The sequence below is a fragment of the Erpetoichthys calabaricus genome, chromosome 13 (genome assembly GCF_900747795.2).
Source record: "Erpetoichthys calabaricus chromosome 13, fErpCal1.3, whole genome shotgun sequence".
NCBI classification, from domain to species: domain Eukaryota; kingdom Metazoa; phylum Chordata; class Cladistia; order Polypteriformes; family Polypteridae; genus Erpetoichthys; species Erpetoichthys calabaricus.
Window position 1 is genome coordinate 115,795,712 of NC_041406.2, and position 27,855 is coordinate 115,823,566.

A 27,855-nucleotide genomic window follows, 5' to 3' on the forward strand; every position below is an offset into this window, starting at 1 on the left:
TACATAAAGGATTTTTCTAGAACCTTCATTCGGATGGGTCTTTTTGGGAACCAAAAATGGTTTCCCTATGGCATTACTCTGAAGATCCACTCTGGCACCTTTATTTTTAAGAGTGAATGGTACTCTTGTTGTACATTTGACCATTTTTCTGTAGTGTGATGAGGATTCCATTATGTAACTTGATTTATTATTATTATTATTATTTTGTCTGCGGTGCAATCAATAAATCAATTGGCAGAGATAAAGATTCCTTTTCTGTATGTAACAATTTACTTTTGTTATGAAATCAGTCAATTAGGAAAAATGTAATCAATGAAAAATTATATTTTCTATAATTTCCTGCATAACTTTATGCAATAAAGCAAACAATCAATCGATCGATCAAGAAAGACATCTTACATTTAGCCTACTTATTACAGTTCATACCTCTAGTAAAATTCTTCACGCAGTAATGAGTCAGGCAAAAATGAATGAGAACTGTCCAGTTCCTATCTAATTGTACTACAGATGCGTTAATTGTAATATACAAAAAATCAATTGGTCTGTCCAGTTTCTTAAATACCATACTGTGATCTTGTAGTGCAACATGGTATGCTGATTGGCTAATGGAGAAACTCACTGACTTAATTTTCTTTTAATGTAATGCATCAGTAAATTCACAAGTCAGTAAATTCATACATTAAGATTTTTTTATTTTATCATATCCCCCAATCTGTCTGACTTGTGTTTTTGGAAGGATAAAGTTGTCAGTCCTAATGAAAACTTAAAATAATCAGTTATGTTCTAAATATTTTTCAAAATTAAAGCCCGATACAAAGGGGGTGAGTCTTAAGGCGCTGTGTGGCCGGGCGCTGAGAATGATCCCCGATTCCACGCATTTATTGACTGATCGATCGATTGATTGACAGCACTGGCAGCGCATCGCTCTCGTAAAGGCGTGCTCGCTTGCCGGCAGAGGCGCGCACTGCGCTCTGGCACACTCTCGTAGTCTCCTTGCCTGCGTTTTGCGGTGCTGTGGCGGAGGCGCGGTGCGGCGCGGCGTGGCGTGGCTCACTGATCCTGTCGTCTTCTCTCTCCCTCTCCTTCCCCCACCCCCTCTCTTTCTGTCGCCCGTCCAGCAGCTCGCCGCTCGGAGCCTGGTCGACCAGAGGTTGCAGAGCAGTGCCGCTCACTTCGTTCCGGACCAAATGTATCTGTGACAGACTCTCCACCTTCGCCATTTTAGCACGGCTCAACCCTGACACGGTAAGTTGCACGCTTACATTATTGGCGGAACAAAAAAAAATATTAAAAATAAGTAAATAAGACAGCGGGTGACACTAAATAACGGAGGAGAGCCTGTGCTTTGTGCCTGGTGGTCTGTGCATCCTTCTCTTTCTCCCTCTCTCTCCCATGTCCATTGTGCGGTGTGCGCGGGTGGCACGCGGCTCCCCTTTTAATCTTCAGGAATTCGAGGAGGAGGAAGACGATGAAGAGAGAGACAGAAGAGTCATTACGAGGAGAAACAAAGGAGCCTGGACTGGGCGTGCGCTTGCTCGTAGCGCATCTGTACTTGTTCTTTTTTCTTTTTATTCACATTATTCGGTTAATACATTAATATATTTCTGTGATGTAATTAAGCGTCGATTTAAAAAAAGGCGTATTATAGTATATATGTACGTGTGTATGCATGTCCGCAGATCTGGGGGCAAAAAAAAAATGAAAGCACCGTTATAACCCAAAGCCTCCCCCTCCTCCCCCCCCCCCCCAAACGTATATGTAAAATGGAAATACTGCAGAATATAGCCCCCCAATATATGAACGCTTATGCGTAATACTTATATACATTATGTCCTGGATGTGTATTATGTTTACGTGGTGCCACCTTTGTGCATAGGTTCATTCAGGTACAGATCGGTTATTATTAGAACAGAAAATGCCTCAAATGCATTTTGTTCTCCTGTTGCCATGGAAACAACATCTGCGCTGGAAGCTCTTAAAGCAATAGAAGGCCTTTTTAATATGCCTTTTGTGTAAAGCTGGCCCAGTTAAGGGAGAAAAGGAAGACAAGCACAAAGCCCTGCAGCCAACCCCCTGCTCTGTGGCCTGCTTGATCATTTGAATTCTTCCTTGGGCTCTCTAAGGTGCACACAAAGCACTCTTATGTTGTGGCACACTGGCAAATTCACCCTGGTATCCAGGACGCTGCAGGGAGAATGCATCAGTGGGGGTGGTGACCAGCGTTCCTTACATTACATTGCATCCTTTTTAAGCTGTCTTTTTCCTTTACTGCCTATTTTACAGGTCCAGACAAAAAATGTCTGTTTTAATTGGACATGTAATCTTCACAATAGTAAACAGCATCCTGTGTTGTCAGAACATTTTTTTTGAGCCCTTGTATTGAAGAGGTTTGCAATAACAGCATGTTGAATGAGATACACCTGATTTCCCACTCCAGAGGATCAGTCATTTTCAGTCCAACCATGAGAGTAAATTCCATTTGTGTGACCCAAATTCATCCACTGGGCTGCTTTCAGTAGGTCTTGTCCAATATACCTGTAGGTAAAGACACCTAAGGGACAACTTCACCCAATGTAACTAATCTAACTTGGCAATCTCACTTTTTAAGCACCTCAGCATTTCATATAGAGTAATTCAAGCAATCCATGGAATAAACTATTTTAAGTTGTGTGCTCCCATGATTTAAAATCATTATGCATAGTTCATGAGATGTGTGGTGAACACCCACTTTACTTTGAGACAGAACAGTGGTTTTAGCAATATACCTGTGAGCTACGTATTCAGATATCTCCTGGTGAGTTTCAGTTCTTGTTCAGGCTGACATTTGTTTGAGTTGCCACTGATCATGATCAGGTATACATTTTCAGAAAAAGGAACAAATCCATAGTTTTACTGATTAATGTAGTGTCTTGTTTTCAGTCCTAGTGATAGCGTTTGGTGGGCATGGTAGCCATTTCAGTAGACATCTGCCATAACATCTTTGGTTAGAATGGCAGTCTGTCAAGACCTTTTGGTTAGAGTTGTTCTCTACCATAAACTTTTGTTTAGAGTGGTTTTAGGCACCTGTAAGCCAGCAAGTTTTATGCATTTTATCAAAAATTTAAAAAAAAAGTACAGCTCCAAAAATGTGTTGGTTTCATTTAGGTGTAAACATATATTTATGATATATTGGTATATTTATTTATTTATTTAAATATTATACATGACTTTATAAAAGTCGAATTGATTTGCTTTTTTATAATTAAAGCAATATATTGTTTCAAAAACTGTTCTTTGTACATACTGTACAACTCAATTGAGCTGAATTATAGTTTGGAAGCCATTACTGCCATTACTGCATATTTGGTGATTTGATGCCTGCCTGTTCTTGAATATCTTCAAAGCTGAACCACTTGATTATTTTTGTGCTTTTAATTAGCATCTTCCTGCAGCTGAAAACAAATGAAATGAGAGAACCCATCGCTGAGCTCCAGTTGTTTCATCTGCAGTGCTATTTAAATTACTGAACAATCTCAGACAGATGAAGATTTGCACACCAAAGAAACAGACCAGCAAAGCTTGCCTTACAAATTGGACAAATTGATTTGCTCTTTAGAGTGTCACCAGAAAAGATTTAGTTAAATAATCCTGCTACTAATCCCCATCACCATCTCAAGCTACTAGAAAGTGAAAGAACTGTTGAGAGACAGGCGGTTTTGGTTCTCTAGACATTTGTTGCAGATCTGCTCCAGTCATGCGTGTGTGGTAGTTTGGAACCTTAATCCTATCATAATCAATGAACTGTGAAGTATCTTGACTTATTTAAGATAAATGCATTTTTGCAAAATAATTCAAGTAACGGGGCAGTGTTTTAAGACGAAAGTGAAAGCAAGGACACATTTTCTTTGTTAAACCACCCATTATAAACAGCATCCACCTAAAATCAGCATTAGTGTATACAATTATGTGCTCTCTAGTAACTTTCTATATTTAGCCATTAAAATGTTTCACATCTGCAGTCTTCCACATCTGTCAAAGTGTTCTTCAGAATTATTGGCCATTGTTTTAGTGAATAAGGAGGATGTTAAATCATGCATATGATGCAAGTGAATGAAGCTTTCAAGTTGGCACCTAAATGGAATCTTCTGCTCTGTCCAATGTTTCAGATTAGTACTTAGGTAAAGATATAGATAAAATAAACATGAATAATCTGACAAAAAATATTCAGTGTTTGATTTCCTGGTTTGTTGTAAGTTCAAAGTTACTTAGGTGTTATGTGTAACATTCTCCATAAAAATATTGCCATTAATGGTACGAAGAATTGATAAGATTAGATATTTAGAATTAATTTTAGATTTTATTTGTCACATATACACACATGGGGTATTCAGTGAAAAGCAGCTCATTGTGCATCCTGTACTGTGCAATAAAATAAAAAATATACATTAAAAATAAATATTAAAATGTGCAAATTAAAAATACTCAGTTGTAATTGTGTAACACATACACATTAGAAGGTATAATAATTGTTAAATAATTATTAAGTAATAAAAGAGAGTTAAATATAAACAATAGATTGGTGGTTTTTGCAATACTGAGGAATGCCTGATAAGGTAATTATTTGTTATTTTTATCACCTAGTAAATGAAGCTCTTTCTCAGCCTTTCCATTCTTGATTTAAAGCAACACAGACCCCTACCAGATCTTAACCATTCAAAATGGCTGTAGAGGGGGTGAGAGGAGTCCTTCATGATCTTGTGCTGATTATTTAAATCTTAATTTAGGTATTTCTGGAAATAAAAATAAGGGCTTGTCTCTGCTTTCATTTATCAATTGAAAATGTAATCTGGGCTCTTAATCTAATGTCTCACACATTATCAGCATTCTCATTTAGGAGAGTTTGTAGTACCATTAGCCAAGAGTCTGACATGAAAGGCTTAATTCAAAGCATATTTCATGGACAAGTTGTATTTGGTTATAAACCGTGTTATATCAGTCTTATAGATGAGGTTTGAGGTTCTCTTTATATTACATTTCAAAGTATTTGTGTTTATTTTGTTTCTGAATTGTACTGGGTTTTTCTTGACATTTATTTGCAAGGACAGGTGATTATCAGGAGTAAATAATTTGAAATTATTTAATTAACAGAAAGTAAGATTTTGAATAGCAACTGAATGAAATAATACTATATGTATACTCTATATTTAAAGTTTCAACTTTTGACATATATGCAAACCAATTGGGCACTATAGAGAAATGAACAGAGTAGCACATTTTATTCTTGGGAATTGTCATGCATCTTAGAATATTACCACCTTTTCCTTTATATTCTCATATTAAAACTGACCAGATATTAGGATAGTTGGCTCCTGGATGGTATTTATTTTTGGTTGTTTTAGCTGTAATGATTGTGCACATATAAAATAGCTGTGAATGTATAGTATTAAATTTAGCATTTGCTCCTTCTACTTGTGTCTTCTTTTTTAGTCAGTAGACCAGGAAGAGTCCATTAAAGAATAGTAAACAATTTGAATGTTGTAGGAAAAGGCAAATTCTTTCAAAAGCATAATATAGATATTAATTTTGGCAGAATAATCAATTTGGTATATACTGAAAAAGAATGAGACTTTGGGTTTACTTACCAATATCCAATAACCCTAACCCTAACCCTAACCCTAATTTGTGAATTTCCCATTGGGATTAATAAAGTATCTATCTATCTATCTATCCATCAGAGCTAAGTCAATCACAATTAAAGTTTCAGAGCTTTAGGGATAAGATGTCTAATACAGCTGGAAAATAAATTCATTAATACAACTTTGACAATCAGCATACCCCAGTCTTTTATTCACATAAGAATTTGAGAATAGAATTAAAAAGCTCACACACCAAGAATCAGTACTGTCATCATCAGCAAAAAAGTTGTTTTCATTAGACTTAAAAGTTAAAGTGGGAGCAGTCTTTTGAGGTTCAGGGTTACAAAATTTGCATGCCTTATCAAGAAGAAGCACTTGGTGGAAGCAAGAAAGAAAGTAACATAATTACAGAGGATGGTAACTATCTTATGTGCAGTGGGAACCAGTATTAGGGAATCTCCATAGGGTTATTCACTTTGGGCTTTCATTTCCCTTTGATACCATATGGGTACAAAAACTCAGTTTATGTAAATGAGTGCAGTTGGCTAATGAGTGGAAAAGTAGTGAGTAGATGTTGCCTTTTGCATCTTTAAATTAACAAAGGAGACTTTATGATTGCTGGGCAGTTGAAACAATCTGGCAGTATTATTTAAATATGAAATAAGCTAGCAGAGGGCGGCACGGTGGCGCAGTGGGTAGCGCTGCTGCCTCGCAGTTGGGAGACCTGGGGACCCGGGTTCGCTTCCCGAGTCCTCCCTGCGTGGAGTTTGCATGTTCTCCCCGTGTCTGCGTGGGTTTCCTCCGGGCGCTCCGGTTTCCTCCCACAGTCCAAAGACATGCAGGTTAGGTGGATTGGCGATTCTAAATTGGCCCTAGTGTGTGCTTGGTGTGTGGGTGTGTTTGTGTGTGTCCTGCGGTGGGTTGGCACCCTGCCCAGGTTTGGTTCCCTGCCTTGTGCCCTGTGTTGGCTGGGATTGGCTCCAGCAGACCCCCGTGACCCTGTGTTCGGATTCAGCGGGTTGGAAAATGGATGGATGGATAAACTAGCAGATGGCATAATGGCAGGAAAAAATTGATTCCCCAAAAAAAAAAAAAGGAAAGCTAAGCAAGTTAGGATGGGAGTAATTGGTAAGTGTAAGTAGAGACAATGTTACAATAGTAAAGAGATGCTCCAGCTGAAAGTAAGAGGAATTTATTGTAGTTAGGCCTAGGAAGACCTACTAAGGTTTACTAATCCGTTGCAAACTCTCTTCTGTCATTCTTCAACTAACCAAATGAGCTGCATATTTGATAACAAAATTGAGAGAATGTCTATTTTTCTATATTTGTAATTTATACTGAATATACAGTATGTCCTGCAGTGGGTTGGCGCCCTGCCCGGGATTGGTTCCTGCCTTGTGCCCTATGTTGGCTGGGATTGGCTCCGGAAGACCCCTGTGACCCTGTGTTCGGATTCAGTGGGTTGGAAAATGGATGGATGGATGGATACAGTATGTCTGGATGTATAAATAAAATAGCTTTACAGTACGTGAAAACTGATAGAAAAATATGTCAGTGCTATAGTTTTTGCCATCTTTGTTGTTATGAGCGAAAGGCCAGTACAGTGCAATGAAATGAAGATGGTTTGCTCTATGAGAAATTTTTCACAGTATCCCACCTTGCACTGTGTATCTCTGCCTCTCACTGACAAATATATGTTTTCATTTTTAAAATTTGTTTATGATTTGAAGTGAAATGGCTTGATTATATACTTTTTGACTGTGCTTCCTCACAACTCTTAAAACTTAGATTAGATTTCTAACCAAGTCTCTTTGTATGTGAAGTTGATTTTTTTTTTGTATTTGTGTGTTTTGGCGAAAATGACTAACTGTACAAGTAATTGACCCTGAGCAGAAATGGTGCCTTGTCTACTGTATATGTCAGGACTGGTTTGACTTTTAGTATAACTTATGGATATTCCAGATTAGTGATTTTAATTAGCTCTGTTAATCAATGAATAATATCTTGTCTTTCCTGTTTAGTGGTTGATTATAGCACATGTTAAATCTCTAGATGGTTAAGCAAGGGAATGAATAAGAACTGTAGTACTGACCAACTCTAATGTACTGAGAATCTTTCATTATATTCTAGTTTTTATTCATATTATTTCCTAATTAAGTAAAATGGCTTTGAGAAATAAATGATTATAAGTAAACGATAGCAGCTTTTATAACACATGTGAAGACTCTTGATATTATTCCCAAAGAAGTACACATATATGGTTACCTATTCTGACTTTTATTTTTTTTGTTAGATCATGGACAAGGTGTTGCTGCCTTCTGTTACCCTAATTGTTGGCTGTGGAGTTTCATCTCTCACTCTACTACTTCTTATTATCATTTATGTTTCTGTGTGGAGGTAAGTGATTTCGAACTTTCCAAGTCACTCTTTATTCCTTTCCCCTCTTGGCCAATTTGAGTTTTGTAGTTATTTATATCATTTTTACCTTGTGGTACCAGGTGTCATTGACTGAAGATTTTGTACCCTGTTTTAACAGAAATCTCATTCAGATGCCGGAGGTTTTATGGTTTTCCAGTTATACAACAATAGTAGACCTTTGTATGTCTTTCTCAGAGCCATTTTCCGTAAGATATGGAACAAAACACAGTTGTTAAAACAAGCAACGCCTTATGTAGACTTTTTTTTTGTTTGTTTACAAGTGAAATAAACAGATGTAGTTTGTGTTTTTTGAACAGACAGTTTTGTACTCTCTAATGGCTCCTTGTGATTTAATAGTATAAATAGTAAGTTGACAGCCCTACCTAAGTTAATTTTGTTGAGGAAGTCTAAAGAGACTGTCCTAGTGTTTGTAAGCGTATGAATTGCATTACATTTGTTCTGTAATACTGCCATTTGTTTAGGCAGCACTCCCCACATAGACTGTCTGGGACACAAATGTTGCACAACACCTCACACAGAGTGTAGAAAGCAATAATATTATTCAGTCTCGCCAAAGGGAAACGCATTTTGTTTAGAACAAGCTTCTGATTACAGTTTGCTCATCATCCATAACTATCTGTCAGCAAGAGATGTTAAAGGGTAGAGCTATAATTTTAAGAGTTGAAAAACACTATTCTTTGTAAAGTACCTCCCACTGGCCCCGTACAGAATGGTGAATATACTATCTACAATTACAATTTTCACTTCTTTTTATTATTTTTATTGCAAATTGTGATGGTTCATATACATCTGTGAGTAATGAATTTGTATCTATCAAATTAATAAGTTTAATTAGGTTACTAGTTTAAAATACTAATATGCCTGCATATCACGTTTTTCAAACTTTTCCATATAACATATAGAAAACAATTTCTAATATGCCACAAACAATTTTGGAATTTTTATTTAATACGTATATTTTAGGAGTGGAAAGGTTTTTATTTCTTTTTTTGCCAAAAAAAGGACAGGTGTCAAATTCTGTAAATCACATGAAAATCTGGGATAGAGTGGATTAACAGGATTACCATAAATACCCCACTGCTACTTGGAACAATTCTAACCTTTCTGTCACACATGATTCAAATAGAAATTGGAGTACAGAGCACCCAGTTTGAACAAAAACCTTCCTAGTCCATCCTATAGCATTGAACAGACAGTATGAAGCTGTATAGCTAGTTGCGAGATCTCTCATTTTGTACTGTGGAGTAATCTTTATTTTTAAAAGACTCTGCATCATGATCATTATTTCAGTTGTGTTAATTTATTGTCTTAAGAAGGTGAACTAAAAAGACATTTGTGTATTTTTATTTGTCTATGTTCTGCTTTGAGGCCATTTTCTTTTTCTTGATCTGTATAAAGCAGACATTTTACTTTCCTTTACAAGTTGTGTAGGATTTTAATATACCATACTCTAAGTATATTTGGATAAGTTGATTATGTGAACTGTTAAGGAATGACAGAAAAATCTGTTCATACTGCCTACTACAATAAACGTAATAGATGTAATATATTCCATTATTTATAGCAAGCATATTTTAATAAATGGCTTGATTTTTAAATAAAACATAAAACTCACAGAATAATAAGTCTTTCACACACTGAATAGATTTCTTGTCTGTTTTGTGCAATTTGATAGTGTGCTCTGTTAAAAACCTAATATAAAACATAAAATAGCATATGATGTGTTGCATATTATATTTTATATCTTTGATAATTTTATTCAAACATATTTCAGTATTGCACTGTTAAAGTTGCTGAGATGTTTAGTGTAATTAAAGTATTAGGTGATTAGGGGCTAATTTAAATTCACAAAGTCATAGGAGCTTACTGAACCAGTGATGTTAAGACGTTAAACTATGTGTCCTATATTTGATAGATGATAGTGAGGGTTACAGGGATGTGTATCCTACAACATCCTGTCAGTTAGCATTAGCAGACCACCACATTTTAAAACATGTCTCAGTTTTTATTTCCATATTAATTTTTCAAATAACAGAAAATAAGTTGCTTAAACAATAGCAAACAATAACAGAATGTGCAGTACCTTTTCGTCACTTATAATTTACAAATAACATCCTACCTAAAAAAAAAGCATGAATTAAGCTTCTTTCTTAGTTGAGCAGCATGTCCAAAAAACAGACACATTAATTCTTGCAATTGCTAGATTTTTTTTCATAGGTTGGCTTTCTGATTCTTATATTTGTCTTATACAGGCTTTTATAGATAAATGGAAAGCACAAGATGTACCTGTCTACTCACCACAATTCTGTCACATTAAAAGCATTCTGACTTTCTGGGTGATTTTTTGAAACTTAAGCAGCATTTTGGATTGGCAAATCAGTTTGACAGAAAACTGAGTTGTAACTTGGCTCGCTTGGCTGTTCAACTGTGACTACTGCACAGCTGTTGGATTAGGGTGTTGGGCTGGATGGCCTTAGCTCTAGCATTGATGTGGCATAACTTGGCTTTCTTTCTTGAATAGTGTTCTTTTTCTGTTAACACTTTATTTTATACCTCCCCTCCCCTCTCAGAGAAAAGCTCATAGTAGCTTTAAATCTACAGAGCCTCTTTCATTTCACTTGAATGATTCTGAATGAAGGATACTAGCCAGTAAGCAGAATTGTCTGCCTTCCTTCTTCAGAGTTACATCTTACTATCCATGTTCCACCTTCTAAAACCTGTGATGAAAGATATCACAAAATATTTAGCTTTCCCTCTTCTCTCTGGGTTTTAGGATTTATTGTACTATTAAATCTTATTACCGAGAAGTTCAGTCCCTCTCTAATATTTCTATCAATGTGTTTCATAATATTGTTTTGCAATACAGGTACAGTATTGTTTTTCTTGTATTATTCAGGTACATCCGGTCTGAACGTTCTGTTATTCTCATCAACTTCTGCCTATCGATTATTTCTTCCAATGCCTTAATTCTTATTGGACAAACCCAGACTAGGAACAAGGTAAGCATTTCAGTAGGTTTTGTCCATTATAATTACCTTGTGATAAAACTTTCTTAATCAGTTTGAATCAAAATGTGTCTTTAGTTTAGGAGCCTATATTTTTTATTAGATTTCTTTCTAGCACTTCATGTTTTTCCAGTACTACAATGTGTATGTACTTTGCTTTCTCCTTAATTTTTCTTTGCAATACAGCTAAGTGTCCCTCCCTAATGTGACTTGATGCAGTGCCATTAATCACTGTCTCTATTCAAGCTGAGTTTCTTCTCTTCCAGGTGGTCTGTACTTTGGTGGCAGCCTTTCTGCATTTCTTCTTCTTGTCCTCATTTTGCTGGGTACTGACTGAGGCATGGCAGTCATACATGGCAGTCACAGGCAGACTGCGAAACCGCATTATCAGAAAACGCTTTTTGTGCCTTGGCTGGGGTAAGTAAAGTCTTTGTTCCATTTGCAGTCCCTTGTGTGCTACAGTCATCTGTCGAGGTGTTTGTTTTGTGTCTAGTACTACTGTTAGAGTTCATACCCCTGTCGCTGTTATTGTCCCTTAAAAGCCATATGTCATATAACAAGCTGTCAGTATTCAGATGTTATATTTTTTGGTAAGTTAGTAACAAAAAAATAATACAACATAACATTTTCATATGCATTTAGTCCAGTTCAGGGTTGTGGCTCACCAAAACTTATCTAGTTGGAAACAACAGTGGACATAGAAACCACTTCATTACAAGGCCCATTCACACATGACTTAACATACAAGAGTGCATTTTAAATTTAACAATTAACATAGTGTGCACACGTGGTAGAAAAGTGGAGTACGTAAAGAAAAAAACCCACACAGTCACATGGAGTATGTGTAAACTCCACACAGATGACTGAGTGCAATATTTGAACCGTGAATGATGGAAGCATAAGCCAGCAGCACTAACTACTGTACAGCGTGTTTACTGAAAAATATTTGGGTTTAAAGTAAAGAGAAAATTTGATCATAAAAATATAACTTAAATATCTTAAATTTACATAACTTGTTAAAGCCTGGGGGCATTTTTCATGTAATATATTGTGGTTTTTGATTTTTCTATACTACTTTTACTAAATTTGCTTGGGCAATTTTCAGATGACAGGTGGTTTTAGGTTTTTGAAAAACAAAGAAACTGTATTAATATAGAGAAATTAATCAAAATTAGTTTGACCTTTTTAAAAGAATTGTAGTCATACAGATATGGGCTTGTCATGCCAGCAAAATTCATTTAAACAGAGTTTTTCATTTTCTAATGTTGGTGCGTAATGGGTGCCTATAATTTTTTTTTATTATTTTAAGCTCCCTGTTTCTCCATTTTCAGGTTTGCCTGCTCTTGTAGTTGCAGTGTCAGTGGGCTTTACCAAGGCTAAAGGTTACGGAACAATGAACTAGTGAGTACTGAATTATGCATGCCAGTTTCGCATGTAAATAAACACTTTTACACATTAATATAATTGCAAAATGTTGTTATTGTTTACTTTGTTAAGATTTGCATATTTAAAAATATTGCCTTATTTATTTTTATTTTTGTACTCTCTTTCTATATTCAACCATCCCACTTGCACATTTTTCAGCTGTGTTTTTGTTTGTGTCCCGTTCATTTGTCACATTTCATTTCTTCCATGGGCCGTCATACTGATATCTGTTTCTTAGCATCTTTTTTAATTTTTCCTTTCAGTTGTTGGCTATCTTTGGAAGGTGGTCTGCTCTATGCCTTTGTGGGACCAGCAGCTGCAGTTGTTTTGGTATTTCAATACAATTCACATTTTTTAGAATTCCCAAAGTTTTGTTATCAAGGGTATTTGTACAATGCAGATGTGTTAATTTGTTCTACACTGACTAATCCTTTAACTTTGAATTATGGAAATACAAACATTTTTATCAAAAGCTTTATTTCCTTTAAATAATTTTATATGATATGTTTATGTTGAAAGATCCGAGATCTGTATATATTGCACACATCTTTTTTTACTTATTACAAAAAAAATGTTTCATGTTTTATGTTTCTCTCTTTAACAGGTGAACATGGTTATTGGAATTCTGGTTTTTAACAAACTTGTTTCCAAAGATGGAATAACTGATAAGAAACTGAAGGAGCGGGCAGGGTATGCATTAATAAAACATGCCATTCATTGGTGGAACCATAACCAGCCAGTCTATGTTTCAAGCTACAAAAAAATGTAGGCACAGCTAATTGAACCGATCTGTTCAAGCTAGTGGGCTTAACAAGTATATTCTAATCACATTTCCTGCTGAAATGATATCCTCTGCTCTCACTGTTCTAAAATAGGCTATTATTATAATACATTGTCTTCATCAGTTTCTATTTACATGTATTTGTTATATTTTTATCCCAAGTGCCTTAAATGGTATAACTGTGAGGGCACATATTAGAAAACTACCATTACTAGACCTGAGTTTTTTTTTTTTTATAAACTATCAGCAACGTGGTATATTCCATTAATATATTATACTATTTAGCTTTACACTGGAGAGAACTTTTCCATCATCTCATAATATCAGTTTAAAATGATTCACACTATGCATAATATTCTTCTGTAAAATATACTTTATATTAAATTACTAAAGCATGCATGTGATGATTATTGGTAAAAGTAAGAATTATTAAAGTATAATTGGAAACATTACACTAAAAAAATTATATTTTTCTACTTTATTATTACATTGATTATAAATAGAGTAGCATATGCAATATCTGCTGCAATTGTTTTTAATTTGCTGAGTTTTTTTATATACAGACTTTTGTGGTGTCACCACCATCTTGCCACACTTGGGTTCCAGTTTTCAGTCTGTCTAATATGCAGACCCTCTCCCCTTATTTACATGGATTTTTATAAGGACTTTATTTTCCTCTTGCAGTTAAAATCAGTGCTGAGGTTGATTGGCAATATCAAATTTTGAGTATGTGTGTGTCTATACAGTGTTTATCTGTGCTATGAAATAGACAGAAACACAATTTGTAATGAATATCTGTGTCTCCAAGATTTTTCTCCAAACAACTCTCTTTTTTAAAAACAAATCAATGGAAAATAAAAAAATATATAAACTCATCTTTATTGTGGCCTATTACAATTTTGTACTCAGTGATGGAAATTCAGGAAAACTGTAATGACTTCCCCATGGTAACATTGCAAGGCGAGATGAAGACACAAGACAGAAAGTTGTGATTAGCTGTGTATTCTCTTACATACATCACAGTAACTGCAGTATTAGAAAACCTCCAAGAAATGGAATGTTGCTTACACAGTAGTTGTGATTCATATTTTTATTCACGTTAAATTTTAATGCTGGTGAAAGGTCACCTTTTTGGTTCAGCAAAAATGGAATAGTCCAGTGTCTTTACAAATAAAGATAAAACTGGTCCTTGGGATACTAGGACAAGACTGCTGGTTATCGATCCTGATATTTGGCCATGCTCACCCATTGCATCCTATAAGTTGCATTCCTGTTATTGCTGTTTGTTTAAATAGATGGAGCTTTCTTCCTGCTTTACAGATATGTTCAAGCATTTATATATGTGTGTATATGTTGAGATATATTTTTGTATGTTTTCTCATATATGTTATTGTATTTATTTGCTGTAGGGAAACAGGAAAGCCATGATGGGATGTGACACCTCTTTTCTTCTTATTGGGATCAAAGTCCTTCAATTGATTTTTTTTACCATTTTGATTAAACTAAAGTACAGCAGTGGAATGTTACTAATAACTTTCTCTTTGAAAATAATTTGCTTGTTGGTAGCAGTTTACCTCTGGTGCTCAGGCACTGGTTGATTTGCTAGAGTCTTCTAGTTAAAACTTGATTAGTTGGCTATGCTGTTATTGACAGAGGAGGGAGTTTTCATTTTCACTGTATTTCCTGGTTGTTGGGGAAAATGGAACATAAATCCCCAATCCCCTGATAGTAGAAAGGAGTTACCAACCATAGACTTGGGCAGAAATATGTGACAGGTAGGCTCCAGAAACTGCCTTCTGGACCTCTTTCTGCCGCTATTCCTTTGTAGGCCTGTTGCTTAGCTAACTACTCCAGAGGCATTTAAAGGGGTCACATGTGATGTCTTGTTAGTGTACCCCAGCATGGCTCCTGTATCCTTTGCAAATGGATGGGTGTGTTCATGATCTCTCCAGAGCATTCAGCAATGCTGAGCTTGTATTTTATGGTATATTTTAATCTTAACTGAAGTATGACCTGTTTGTCTGAATCATTATGTTGGAATACTGCAGTATGCTTTTCCCCTATGCTGGGCAACTCTTTCTTGGCCTCTTGGTGCTCTAATTTAAACCACTTCACTATCAGTAGGTTCCTTTTATATCTGTTTTTCCACTTTGATGTACCATCATCTTTGTACATCCTAAATTACTTTCTGGAGTAGGCTTGGATCAGCAGAGAATATTTGATATTTATTTAATTTTTTGTATTATTTAGTTTTGTTAGACAGCGTCTTTTTAAAATTTCTTCACAGCACTATTACACCATCAATGACAACATGTCCAGTGTATTTTTACATTTTATCTAATCCGTGTGAAGAGCTCTCAGTTGCCAAAAGTATATTTTGATATACCTTTGAGTGAAGTTTGGTAGATTCCCTTTGAATGGCTGAAGAAGTTTTCCTACGGATCTCAATTTACTATTTTGCACAAGATGTTCTTGTGTAATTCACATTTCTCTACAGTAGCCCTTTGATTTAATTTTAAGTGACATTGTACATATGCCAGTATAGTAATGGACAGTAGTATATATGAAATACCATTACTTTTTTGAAAATTTCACAAGAAGGACATATTAACTAATGGAAATATTTACAAATCTGCATATGTGGATACATCTAAATGGTTTAAGGTTGCTTGAATTGAACCAATTTGTCTAATCAAAGAAAATATACAATTTTATTTGATTCTTTAATTTTTCTGCATTCCCTTCTGTCATATACAGCTAGTTCCAGACATTTAAATCCCACATTTATTAAATGTGTATGTGAAAATATTTTGTAAGGACATGCTACTGTACATTTTCTAGTCTTTAGAAAAGTTTAATATTTTCGTATCTTCCAATATTTTCAGATTTTGGATTTTCTTTTTTTAGTCTTATGTTCCCTGAGAGTACAGTGATGGTAATCATAGTACAGTACAATAACATACAAGTTATTACAGATAAGCAATATAACTTTAAAATCCTAAACGAACTCATTGCCATTATTTCCAGTTATAGAATGAAGAAGGAGAAAACTTTTATGCCCCATTTGCCAAAATTAATGGCTAAATCCTGGTGCTTATGGGGTAGACTGGTAGACAATGTAAATAAAACTTACCTTTGAGACTGATGGAAACGCTATATGTTTTTATTTTGGAGATTCTGATTTATTGCACCTCTCTAGTACGAAACTACTTCTGTAGTAGAATGCGCAGACCCTCAAGTGGTTAGTTTTTGAAAATGGATTCAAAGAATGGTTACTGCTTTGAAGTTATGTTTGTTTTTGTGTGATCTGCAAAATAAAGAGTATAATGTTACTCTAAATCCAGCATCCAGGTATATAGCAGTGCTTCCTCGAGAGATGCGTACCTTTCTCATATATTGTTATTTCAGTTTGATATGTAAAAATCTCAGTAATACAATCTTTTCCCCATTTGTCAGAGTTACTACCATGGTGCTTGTTTCAGACCAATGTAAGAATAAAGTTGGAAGACAGGTCATCATTAAGTTTAGAAGGTTATTTTTTCAGTGAAATTAGAATTTGGGATAAATTATTTTAAATGTTTGAGACTCGTGTGGTAACATTTTTGGAGTGTGAACCAAACAAAAAACCCTCAGTATCAATTGACATCACTTCTTTTCTTATCACTTTCTTGTGCAGAGTCCTTATCTTTACTCCATATCTGAAAGAACACACAGAGTTCATAAATGCAACAACAAAAAGAAAGTGAACCTTAGATTCTGAATTCAGGGCAGAAATACATTTGTAGCAACCTAGTCTCTGCTTTCAAGTCTCTTCATCCTTCATCATTTACATTTATTGCTCTTGAGTCCAAAGAGGTCCCAGTAACAAAGGCCACTTCCTAAGGTGCTTATACTAGGGAAAAGATACTGCAGCAGCTTTTTTTTATTTTTTGATTTATTTATTTTTTTGTGGGAAGGCTGGCTCTTTGTGTTTCAGTGTGTTAATTTGAATTGCAGTCAGATGACAGTCCCTCTGTACAGTATGACGCTCAAATGTACCAGGTGCGGAGTAGTCTCATCAGCTGATGCGCCCTCCACAGCCACCAGTAATGCCATGTTAGTCCTGCTAATTATTTCAACAATAAATTTAAACTTTTATTTTAGTTATAATGCTTTCTTTCCTTTATCTTTTCTGCACATTTTTATTTTTTTTTTCCTTCTCAGCCCTTTCACTATACTGTATACAGTACATTTTGGCAAATAAATGATATATATTATATAGCATGCATTTGCACTATATATTTGATGCAGTTTAGGCAAGCTTTTATATGGAAAGGGGCTCATAGTGTAAAGATACCTTTAATTTTCCTAAAACAATATTGAAATCAGAGCTTTTTATCCTTAAATTAGCTTTACTTGCCAGAATGGGAATTTGTGTTTTTTTTTCCAATGAAAATGACACAGTAAGGAATTCATTTAAGCCTACATATCCTTTGCTCTACCAATCTTGTACCATTGGTGAGCAAGTATACTTCGGATTTGCAACTACATATGTCCATCAACTATTGGTGGAAAGACACAAACTGGGGATTTACTTGTTCTGCCCCCTCCCCTCAGGTCTAAATTCTAAAACAGGTGATATATGTTGGGTGGCAGATCATTCAGAAATACCTTTAGATTTCCAAAGAGATCCTAGTGGCTTTAGCTTTTATTAGCATATACAACTTGTCAGAAGTTAGCTTTACTCAATGAAATGTACATTTTTTCTATGTAGACTAGACTGCAGTCTCAGTACAAGGATTAGTATTGAATGAATTAATTGAAAAATAATATACTCATAGCTTAAGTATCTTAACAACTATAAAAATATTTATTCTCACAGCTGCTGTAGTTACATGCCCTGTACAAAGAACATACATCTCAAATTAGTTGTGGTGAATAAAGCATAAACAATGTAAGGTCAATAAACTGAGCACAAAATTTCAATATACAGCATCATTTGTGCAGGGGCTTTATTTAGCATTGTTTCCTACATTTTACCTGATGCTGCATGGGTAGATTTAAGACTATGACATGGATTAAGCAGATTAGAAAATGGACAGATAGCCTTTGCAAACCAATTACAAAAAGCTAACAGCATTTATAGCACAGTCAGACCATGCAACATTTATAAGCTTAGTATAATTAATAACATTAACAGAGTCTATAAATTAGTCATCATTTACAAACCAGTGGCCAATATTGCAGGCCCAACAAACAGAGCAATATTCACAGAAGAAAACACTGCAACAACAGCATAGACTTATAAACAATTCATTCTGCTGCAAAAACTGTATGTGATAAACAGGTGCAAGTACAATTATGTCAGAACGTTTCATTTACCACATACTATAACTAGTATTTTCATGTCAAAAAAAAAAAATTTAAATTGCAAGATAGAATTCCATAAAATAAATTAAGCATTGAAATATAAAACTCATAATATTGATGAACCTACAGCACTTTGTAGCTGCCATAAGTTCAAGACTGCAGTTGTAGGTTTAAACACTCAGATTTGTCAATGCTGTCATTTATGTTTTTATTTAAAACAATGTAAATACAATAATCAGCATTCATAAACCTCATTCAAGTGAAATGCCATTATCTGCATGCACAAGTAGAAATTATGCACATACACTGTAAGGAAATTGTGTCTTAATGAAATATGTAAAGGCAAGATAATAACAGCATGAGTTTGTTTTAGTTTACCTGTGACAGTTGTTTCTTTTCTAGCCTACCATTTAGCAGATAAACTGAACTTTTTATTTGTGCAAACGGCAAAGTATTTGATGGGTTAAGTTAGAAATATTACTATGATGAATTATATATGGAAAGGAACATCATTTCATTTTAAGAACAAAAGCACAAAGAAACTTATTCAGACCTTAACATGCCATACTATTAAATAATTAGACAGATATTGCAGTTTTTTTATGAGCACTTGATCTTTACGAGTGGAGTACATACCATACCATAGCTGAGTAAATTTAGTGGTGATTGAGTGTAAGTACTCTGAGTATCAGAATGTCAGTCAGTCATTCTCCAACCCACTATATCCTAACACAGGGTCATGGGGGTCTGCTGGAGCCAATCCCAGCCAGCACAGGGCGCAAGGCACAAACAAACACCGGGCAGGACGCCAGCCCACCGCAGGGCACACACACACACACACACACACTAGGGACAATCTAGGATTGCCAATGTACCTAATCTGCATGTCTTTGGACTGTGGAAAGAAACCAGAGCACCCAGAGGAAACCCACACAGACATGGGAGAACATGCAAACTCCATGCAGGGAGGATCCAGAAAGCGAACCCAGGTCTCCTAACTGCGAGGCAGCAGCCCTACCACTGTGCCACCGTGCCGCCCTATCAGAATGTTGTTTTTTAAATATTTTCTATTGTTAAAAATCAAAAAGCATAAAATCAGGTTAGTTTTAATAAAAGCCATTTTGTTCATTTAAAACATTAGTGCTTGGTGCATGTTTCATTATACAGTGCTTCATAAAGTATTTGTGTCTTGATGTTGAAAGCTAACCTGCTATTTAATTAATATGCTGAAATTCCAAACAGAGAAACCTATCCTGAATTATGGTACAGAGTCATTAAACTCATGTCTCACGGACCTCATTTAAAAGATTCAGCATGTTGGAACTCAAATGATTCCAAATATTGTTTTTAATGAAGTTCTGAAATAAAAGTGAAACTAATGAAATGGCAACAATTCAAAGAAAAACAAAATCGTAAAAGTGTGTATCCAGAAAACCAAACACGGGGGTAGGTGAGCAGGGGGCAAAGCCCCCTAGTATATTAAAAATAGCAGCAGTCCTATCACTAACCCCTGTGGAACACCACTCTTAACATCAACCAATTCTGGTAAGGTTCCTCGCATCATCACCCTCTGCTTCCTGTGTCTGAGCCAGTTCTGCACCCATTTAAAACATCACTCTGAACTCCCACTTTGTTTAGTTTTATGCCCATCCTCTAATGTGGCACCTTACCAAATACTTTCTGAAAGCATTTATATGGGGAGTTTCAAATTTAGCAACTGCCATCTTGAAAAAGTGATTTTATTCTTTCAAAAATTAATGAGCAACCTGTAATGTTACGTTGATTATGATGATTATTATTATGTGATCCTGCGAAGCCAGATGACACAGCTTTTAGCTCTGTCATCTCACCATGCATGTAAGGGTTTTCTACATATGTTCTAGTTTTCTACCACATCTTAAAGATGTGCAGATTAACTGGATACTTTGTGTGTACATTTTGGATGTGTGTATGCATAGGTTTCTCCATTGATAGTGGGGCATTTTGTCCCAGGATTGGCTCCTGCCATTTACTTGATGCTGCCAACACAGTCTTTTGCTCTCCACAACCATATCAAGAAAATGTGATTTAAGAAAATTGGTGGCTAAATTCAGGGTTACTCTGAAACATCTGCCAAAACAAATACATCTTACCATCTGAATTCAAGCAACAATTAGATTTTAATTTTTTAACACCTGCTGATAACCTCTGAACAAATAAATAATTTTATTTCAGATATTTTAAAAAGCCTTCACAGAACCCTCAATTAGCCCAGTTCTGAGTTGTATAGGTCCTGGGGGCTATCCTTGCAGCACTGCCACAAGGCAGTAACCAAACCAGTAATGTGGAAACCTGTTCATTAAAGAGCAAAGTCATGCATGCACTCATCCTCACCAACTCTGTTGGATGTGGGAGAAGAACATCAGAGGTTTGGAGGAAGATTGAACTGGGAGCCACAAAGACATATTCAGAATGTTCTAACTCCACACAGGCAGACTAGGACCCTGATTTGTGAGGCTGTAGCATGTACCACAATGCCACCATACAATATATAAAAAGTATATAATACATAAATGCCCCTTGCCAAAATGTTTTGAATACTTTAGATAATCTTGGCAGCTTTTCAGTTTGTATAGTGGTGCACACATTACTTCACAGGCCTTGTAGCAAAATTATTATAAAATGCTTTTTATGTTTCTGCCAGTTCATCCTTTTTCTGCACTCACATAATTCTGGGTTATTGAGAATTAAATATTATCATGGTAGCACTGAACTCATGGCAGAAACCAGCCTCAAAAGAGATACCAGTTTTTTGAAGGGCATGCTGTCATTCAGTCAGGGGAACGTATAGTCTTTAGGTTGTTAGAGGTATCCTGGGCACATAGACAAAACCAATGCAGCCATAGGAAAGACATACAGTCTCCCACGCAGAAAGCATGTGGCCTTAGAAGAAAAGCATGTTTTGTGCTGCAAGGCCACAACAACAGCTATAACCACATCATGCCACTTTAGTACTCACATATCAATACAAACACGCTATACAAAATTGCACTTAATCTATGCCTACTTGATTAATAGTTTGTATAATAATTTTGGGATGTCAAACACTGATTTCTTCTTTAAGCTTATTTATTCTATTGTGCTGGGCATATCTAGATTACTCCTGTCTGATTACAGTGTTCGTCTTTAATCTGTGATTCCTGTGCATAAAGCAAAATGTCATCTATTCAATAATCTGTTCTTTTAAAAGAAATTCAGCTGCTGTGGACATGTTTTTTTACAATGTGATTTATTTACAACACTCTCAACAGAGTAGTTAAGTGTTAGACAAGACAAGAACTGAGATAACATCTTCTGCTTTTCTTTGCTGCTCCATATAATTGTTACAGATTTCTTACATTTTTTTTATCCTGTTAGCAATACAATTAAAATTATACTGTTAATGTAGAGTACTGCTTGTTTTGAAGATCCTTTGCAGAGAGACACAATCTGTTGTTTCTGATATGTGCTCTCTGTGACATTCACTTTCCCTTTGTTGTGAAAGGGGACAGTGAGCTTTTGCCCTGATTAAGCATGATTTCCCACGGCTTATTTGAAATGTCTTTATTTGCAGTCTTTAAATATCAGTCAGATTGAGTGGAACCATGCTGTAATCCTGACTTTAAGCACTGTCGAATTGTTACTGGCATGGGACTGTTAACAAACACAATTTAAAATGAATTTACTATAATATAAAATCCCATATTTATATATGAAGTGATTTATTTTAGGAATCAGCTAATCTTGCATTTAGTATGCTGTTTTACTCTGAGTACTACTAGATTATTAAAAGGGAATACAATCTATCATTGTTTTTCTAACTCACTGCTAAAGCAGCCCAAATGTGTTCAGATCATATATACTCTATAACAATTTCAATGAGAAATAGGATTCAGTCTGGAAATGGTAAATGTATTGTATATACTTTTAAATATACCTAATGAAAGACAAAGATACAAGTTGTTATCTGAAGACTTGACAGCAAGTTTAGATGAATGAACAATCCATGACAAGGGCGGCTGACATTACTTGGCTTGTATATATACAGAGCAATGTGACCCTTTATAATCATAATAACAGGTTACTTTTTAGTGTCCTCTATCACCAGGATCTCTTTGGAAAACACAACATTTGTCAGAGTCTATTGTAATAATTAAGAACTGTTAGGCAGTCTGAGTGGTTAAGTGGCTAAATTGGAATGTGGAGATCACTCCGTATTATCTTTGAGTTTTTTTTTTTTCTTTTCACATTTCCTCACTTTTGTGTTGTCCTTTTGTTTACTCACTTCTTCTCTTTGCTCCTTATTTTTTTTTTTGTTGCACAAAAAGGGCGATCCTTCACAGAGATTTCAATCAGAAAGAAAAAAAAGGATTTGACTCCACTGCTAAACCGTATACGCTGCAACTCAGAAATGTAGATATGCAAATTTACTGCAGACTGAGTCCAAGATGGCCTGCCTGTTTTACAGGAAGCCATTGTCTTTTCTGTAAGTTTTATATACAAATCTCTATCTACACTTTTAGGTCCAGGCACATTTGTACATTTGTGCCTGTGATCAACAGCAAAGAGAGGTGTCTACCTTATGACATGATCTTGCGGTGCTATTTTGTTTTATTGCAGCAGCAAGGAAATATGATTCATACTCGCAGGTGGAGAACTCTTGGTGTGTAAGATCGCCCTTCTTGTTGAACTGCATCTCCCTCTTCAGCAATAACTCAGCTCTCGCTGCTGTTCTTCACCTTTGTTCAGGGCCTCACTGTGGAGCTCTTGCGTGGTCCTGCCACTGCTCGCACTAACCTGGATGTCAGCAGTGTTAGCCATCACTGATCGTCGCTCTGCACTATTCCAGATCCTGTTTGCTGTCTTCGATTCTCTTGAAGGATTTGTAATTGTCATGGTTCACTGCATCCTGAGGCGAGAGGTAGGAGCTACTGATGTTAAGCATGAATTTCCAAAAACGTGTATTTTGTGTTTTCTTTTCATGAAAAAGCTGTTCCTTTATCTACATTTAGTATAATTCTTTGTCAACATTTCTATGGTTAATCTTTGTCAATCAATTAAATTTCAGTCAGTTTAACATAATAGTACAAGAAAATTTGCCCAGATTAACGCTGCAGTATTATTTAGACAGTTATTCCCCTGCTAACTTTCAGCTGGGCTGTCCGTCTGTGACTTTTGCAGCCAACACGGTTAATCCATGGGTTGTCCAACCCCTTTAAAAATGCCTTTTACTCCTGGGCCTAGGTCCAGTTACTCAGTTGGGCCAGTTTATTAATGCCAAGAATGTGTTTTAACATTCAACGCTGTGCTTCTCTGATGTCATGTCTTAGCAACAATTCATCTGCAGTCTACAGACATTTTTGAACAGCAATGTTATCACACTGTGTCACACAGCTCCTCATTATCTCCCATTTACACATTCAGCCATATGGTGCTAGCAGGGTGGAAAGCTGTCATTTACTCCACTGACAGCTTGAAAGCTGTATGAAGCAAAGCAATGGCAGACATCTTAGTTGTGGCACCTCAAACTGCCGCTCTGGTTAACCTCTTTCCTCAGCAGAATTGGACAGGGAGTGTACAATTATACAGCAGTAGCCTAATTAATAGTAAATTTATACAGCAGTGCAGAATTTTACAGTAGCAGATAAGGCAAATTATGATGTAAAGTACTGGTGATCTCCATTTCTTTATTAATTAGCATTCACCACTTACTTTGTCATGTAATTTAGACTCTTAATTTACTCTAATTCTGCAGTATTAAAAAATGTAGAGGCACTACTTTAACAAAGTTTTAACCCTTTTATTTCTTTATTAAGTACTAAACTGACTGATATTTTTTAGCTATCTACTGAAGACCTTCATTTCTTTCATTTTTCATTTTAATTTCAGGTGCAAGATGCAGTAAAATGCAGAGTAGTGGACCGCCAAGAGGAGGGAAATGGAGACTCTGGTGGATCATTTCAAAATGGACATGCCCAGCTTATGGTATTTGACTACTATCAGCCAGTTTGAAATTGAGCCACAGAGGACAGACTCACAAAACAAGTTTTGCTTATAGTGATTTATCCGACAGTTGACAGGAAATTAGTTTATCTGGAATAATTTCATAAAGCATTTGAGATCATTTAAATTGTTTATCAATAACTTATGGATATAAATAAGAAATAGACACAAACTGGAGCATAATGAGATTTTTCCAAAAGTAATCAGGAAATTAGTTTATGTAGAATGGTTTCATAAAACAAAAGATTGTGGGAGATTTGGAACAACAGAAACATATTAAAAGAAAACAATTTATTAATATGGAGTAAATTAAACTTACATGTATGTTCTTTGTTTAAATACAGATTAACTATTTTTTCATTTATGTTGTAATAACACATTTATTATGACGAAAATAATACATGCACATATTATTAACATTTAGGTTATAATGGAAGCACATTCTTTTAATAATTATATATTTCAATAAAAACTACAGCCTAATCATAATTGTTGACGACTGATCTAAGTATATAGTTTGATTAGACTTTTCAAATACAGTATATGTGAAAGTTTCTTTTTCTAAAACAATAGTACTTCTGCTCTATTGCAAGTCAATCTGCCTCTACTTTCATCTAAGCAGATCTTCCCAACAGTGGACTTAATCTTGTTCCCTTTGCTTGAATTAATGTGTAATAAAGATATGGCTAATGTGTTAATAGCAAAGAATTACATGTTTTAGACCCAACATTCATATGAAGATTGGGAGCATCAAGAGGTGAACAAAATTCAGAATATGCATATATTATATGCAAGGTGAAAGAAGAGACCTAATTGATCAAAAGAATAATCTGCTAATCTACACTGTAAATTTGCATAGTGGAATTAAGACATTGAGATTATTGATTTAACCCTATATTGAATGTTTTTTTTATTTTGTTATTGGTATGAATTATGCACACAGTGATTATATACAATACTGTATTCTCCCCATTCTCTTTACGTCACTGCAAGTGTCAACACATTATGTTGTGATTTGGTTCATTTTCTCCAAGCACATCCAGGCAGATTTTTTTTATACTTTTAGTCTTGTGAAGAACAAGACTAATTTAAAATTCATGCACAGAATGTGGCTACTCTGCACAACTCAATACTGCATTCACATTCTGTGGAGACTATGGAAAGGATGAGCTTCTGGTAGGCAATTTCATGTAAAAATCCTTTCATGTAGTTGGTCCCATTATGGCCACTTTAGAGATAATTATGTTACCTAAATTTTCCTGAGTGTGTTGTAATGCTACCTCTCACCTAATTGTATTGTATGAAATAAAAAATACTAATCATTTCAACTAAAAATGACATGTATTTGGAGAAATGTGATGCATACTTCGTGTGTTCAGTTTGCCTTTGACTTTCTTAAGGAAATACCATAAAATTAAAATAAAATTTATATAGCACTAGATTGTAGCAAAAATCACGTTGGATTAATTTTCTTTCATTTAGTTTTTTCAGTATTTCTCCATTAGTGTTTTGTGCATAAGACTATTAATGTGTTAAACTAAAGTTGTGAAGAATGGTAATAATTATAACAGGAAGATATACAATCTATTTATGTCATTTATGGGTAAAATAATGATGGTAAATATTTTCTCAAATGAAAGTTTATTTTACAATCTTCTGTGCCTCAGTCAGTTTCAGCGTTGCCTAAATTAATCAAGGGACCTCTAAATTATTCTTATTTTCTGAGTACATCATTTTTCACAATTATGTTAAAAAGTATGTATATTTTGTTACACAAGCAGAAAAAAGGAACAAAAATATCATTTTCCTTTTACAGACTGACTTTGAAAAGGATGTTGACATAGCATGCAGATCAGGTGAGATTTAATAATTTTAACACTGATATTAGTGAATGCATAGATGTTTTATGAATTGGAAAATATTTCTAATCCTTTATTAATTGCTGTTTATAATACCTGTTGTTTCATATCATATTTGTCAATATTGTCTATTTTTTGTTATTATCATCGTTACATCCTTACTGATCACATTCTTTACAATATTAGCACCCAGTTCTGTGTTTTTGGTAATCAGTGCTGTCAATTTGTGTATTCTTTTATTTGCTGTGACATTTGCAATTTTTCCATCTACTAGTACTGCTAATTTTTTTTTATTTGCACGAGCATGTACACATTGTGTTATGTTGTATTTTTTAGCAAGTATTCTTTTTTGTAAGGTGTTCCTAAATCATGTACTCTATGTTTGCATGACTATTAAAAATTGGAATCCAGAACAATTTAGTCAGTCTAGATAGGTAACATTCACTGTACATTCTCACATGCTGACATCAAATAATGAATATATTTCATAATTTCCATTTTATTTTTAACTATACTTCAAGTACAATTAATCAGATTGAGTAGTAAATGGTGTAACATAGTGTTTAACTAACACACAAATCATAAAATATTCTTTAATAAATATCAAGACATGTTCCTTATTCATTGCCAGAAGTAATTCAACTGCCTTTCTCCACTTCAGAATGTTCTCTCCCAAGCTTTTTTCCCTTCTCTGAAGCTTTTTGCAGTGACAGATCTTGCTGGGTCTAAACTTACCCAGTAATTGTCTGATTCCCGGTCTTTCTAATGTTTGACCTGGGACTTTGTGTGAAATCTTTAACAGTGTCATGGGACAGGAGAGTCAAAGTTACTTTTTCCAATGCTGGGTCCAATATACATTGCTTACCACAGTCACAACTTTTATTTTGTGCATTTTAACCAGCTGGTTAGTATTTGCTGTATTACAGAGGGATATTGCTAGGACGTGTATATTGTTTCATCTCCTACAATAATGTAATGTGATGCTAGAACCTGATTGTGTGTAAGATTTCTTTTATTTGGATCAAATGTTTTCTATGATACATGCCGTAGCACAGATCCTCAATATAATGGTTTTCTACTTTTTACTAAAATTGTTATCAGCTTAGTCTTCCACTATCCCTGGCTTACCAATATTTCATTTGGGCTCTCCTAACCAGTATTTACTGTTATTACCAGGGGTTAGAATAAGATCACCATTTATTTGCATGTCATGAAAAGCAAATAAAGGAGATTGGTGTCAGAAATGCATCTGGCCATACACATTGTGCCCCAAAAGATGTTTACCAGTCATTCTTTATAGCTGTCAATGTGTGTCCATCTCTGGCTATTTGTTAAAGTTCCATACATTAAACAAATAAAGG

General features: G+C 35.1%; 1 protein-coding gene across 10 annotated transcripts in view; it reads left to right on the top strand.

The window, feature by feature from the left end:
* Positions 1–27,855, top strand: part of adgrb1a (adhesion G protein-coupled receptor B1a) — a 154,870-nt gene that overhangs the window by 113,607 nt on the left and 13,408 nt on the right. For 6 of the 10 annotated variants that reach the window (XM_028817484.2, XM_051935831.1, XM_028817488.2 and 3 more), the window contains 11 exons: positions 1,119–1,245; positions 7,909–8,012; positions 10,951–11,053; positions 11,326–11,476; positions 12,391–12,460; positions 12,748–12,814; positions 13,089–13,174; positions 17,262–17,360; positions 23,382–23,553; positions 24,522–24,617; positions 26,452–26,491. In XM_028817484.2, the coding sequence (XP_028673317.1) occupies positions 1,119–1,245; positions 7,909–8,012; positions 10,951–11,053; positions 11,326–11,476; positions 12,391–12,460; positions 12,748–12,814; positions 13,089–13,174; positions 17,262–17,360; positions 23,382–23,553; positions 24,522–24,617; positions 26,452–26,491 (1,115 nt within the window). The remainder of the gene's footprint in view (positions 1–1,118; positions 1,246–7,908; positions 8,013–10,950; positions 11,054–11,325; positions 11,477–12,390; positions 12,461–12,747; positions 12,815–13,088; positions 13,175–17,261; positions 17,361–23,381; positions 23,554–24,521; positions 24,618–26,451; positions 26,492–27,855) is intronic. The other 4 variants (XM_028817487.2, XM_051935833.1, XM_051935835.1 and 1 more) reach the window with 2 other exon arrangements.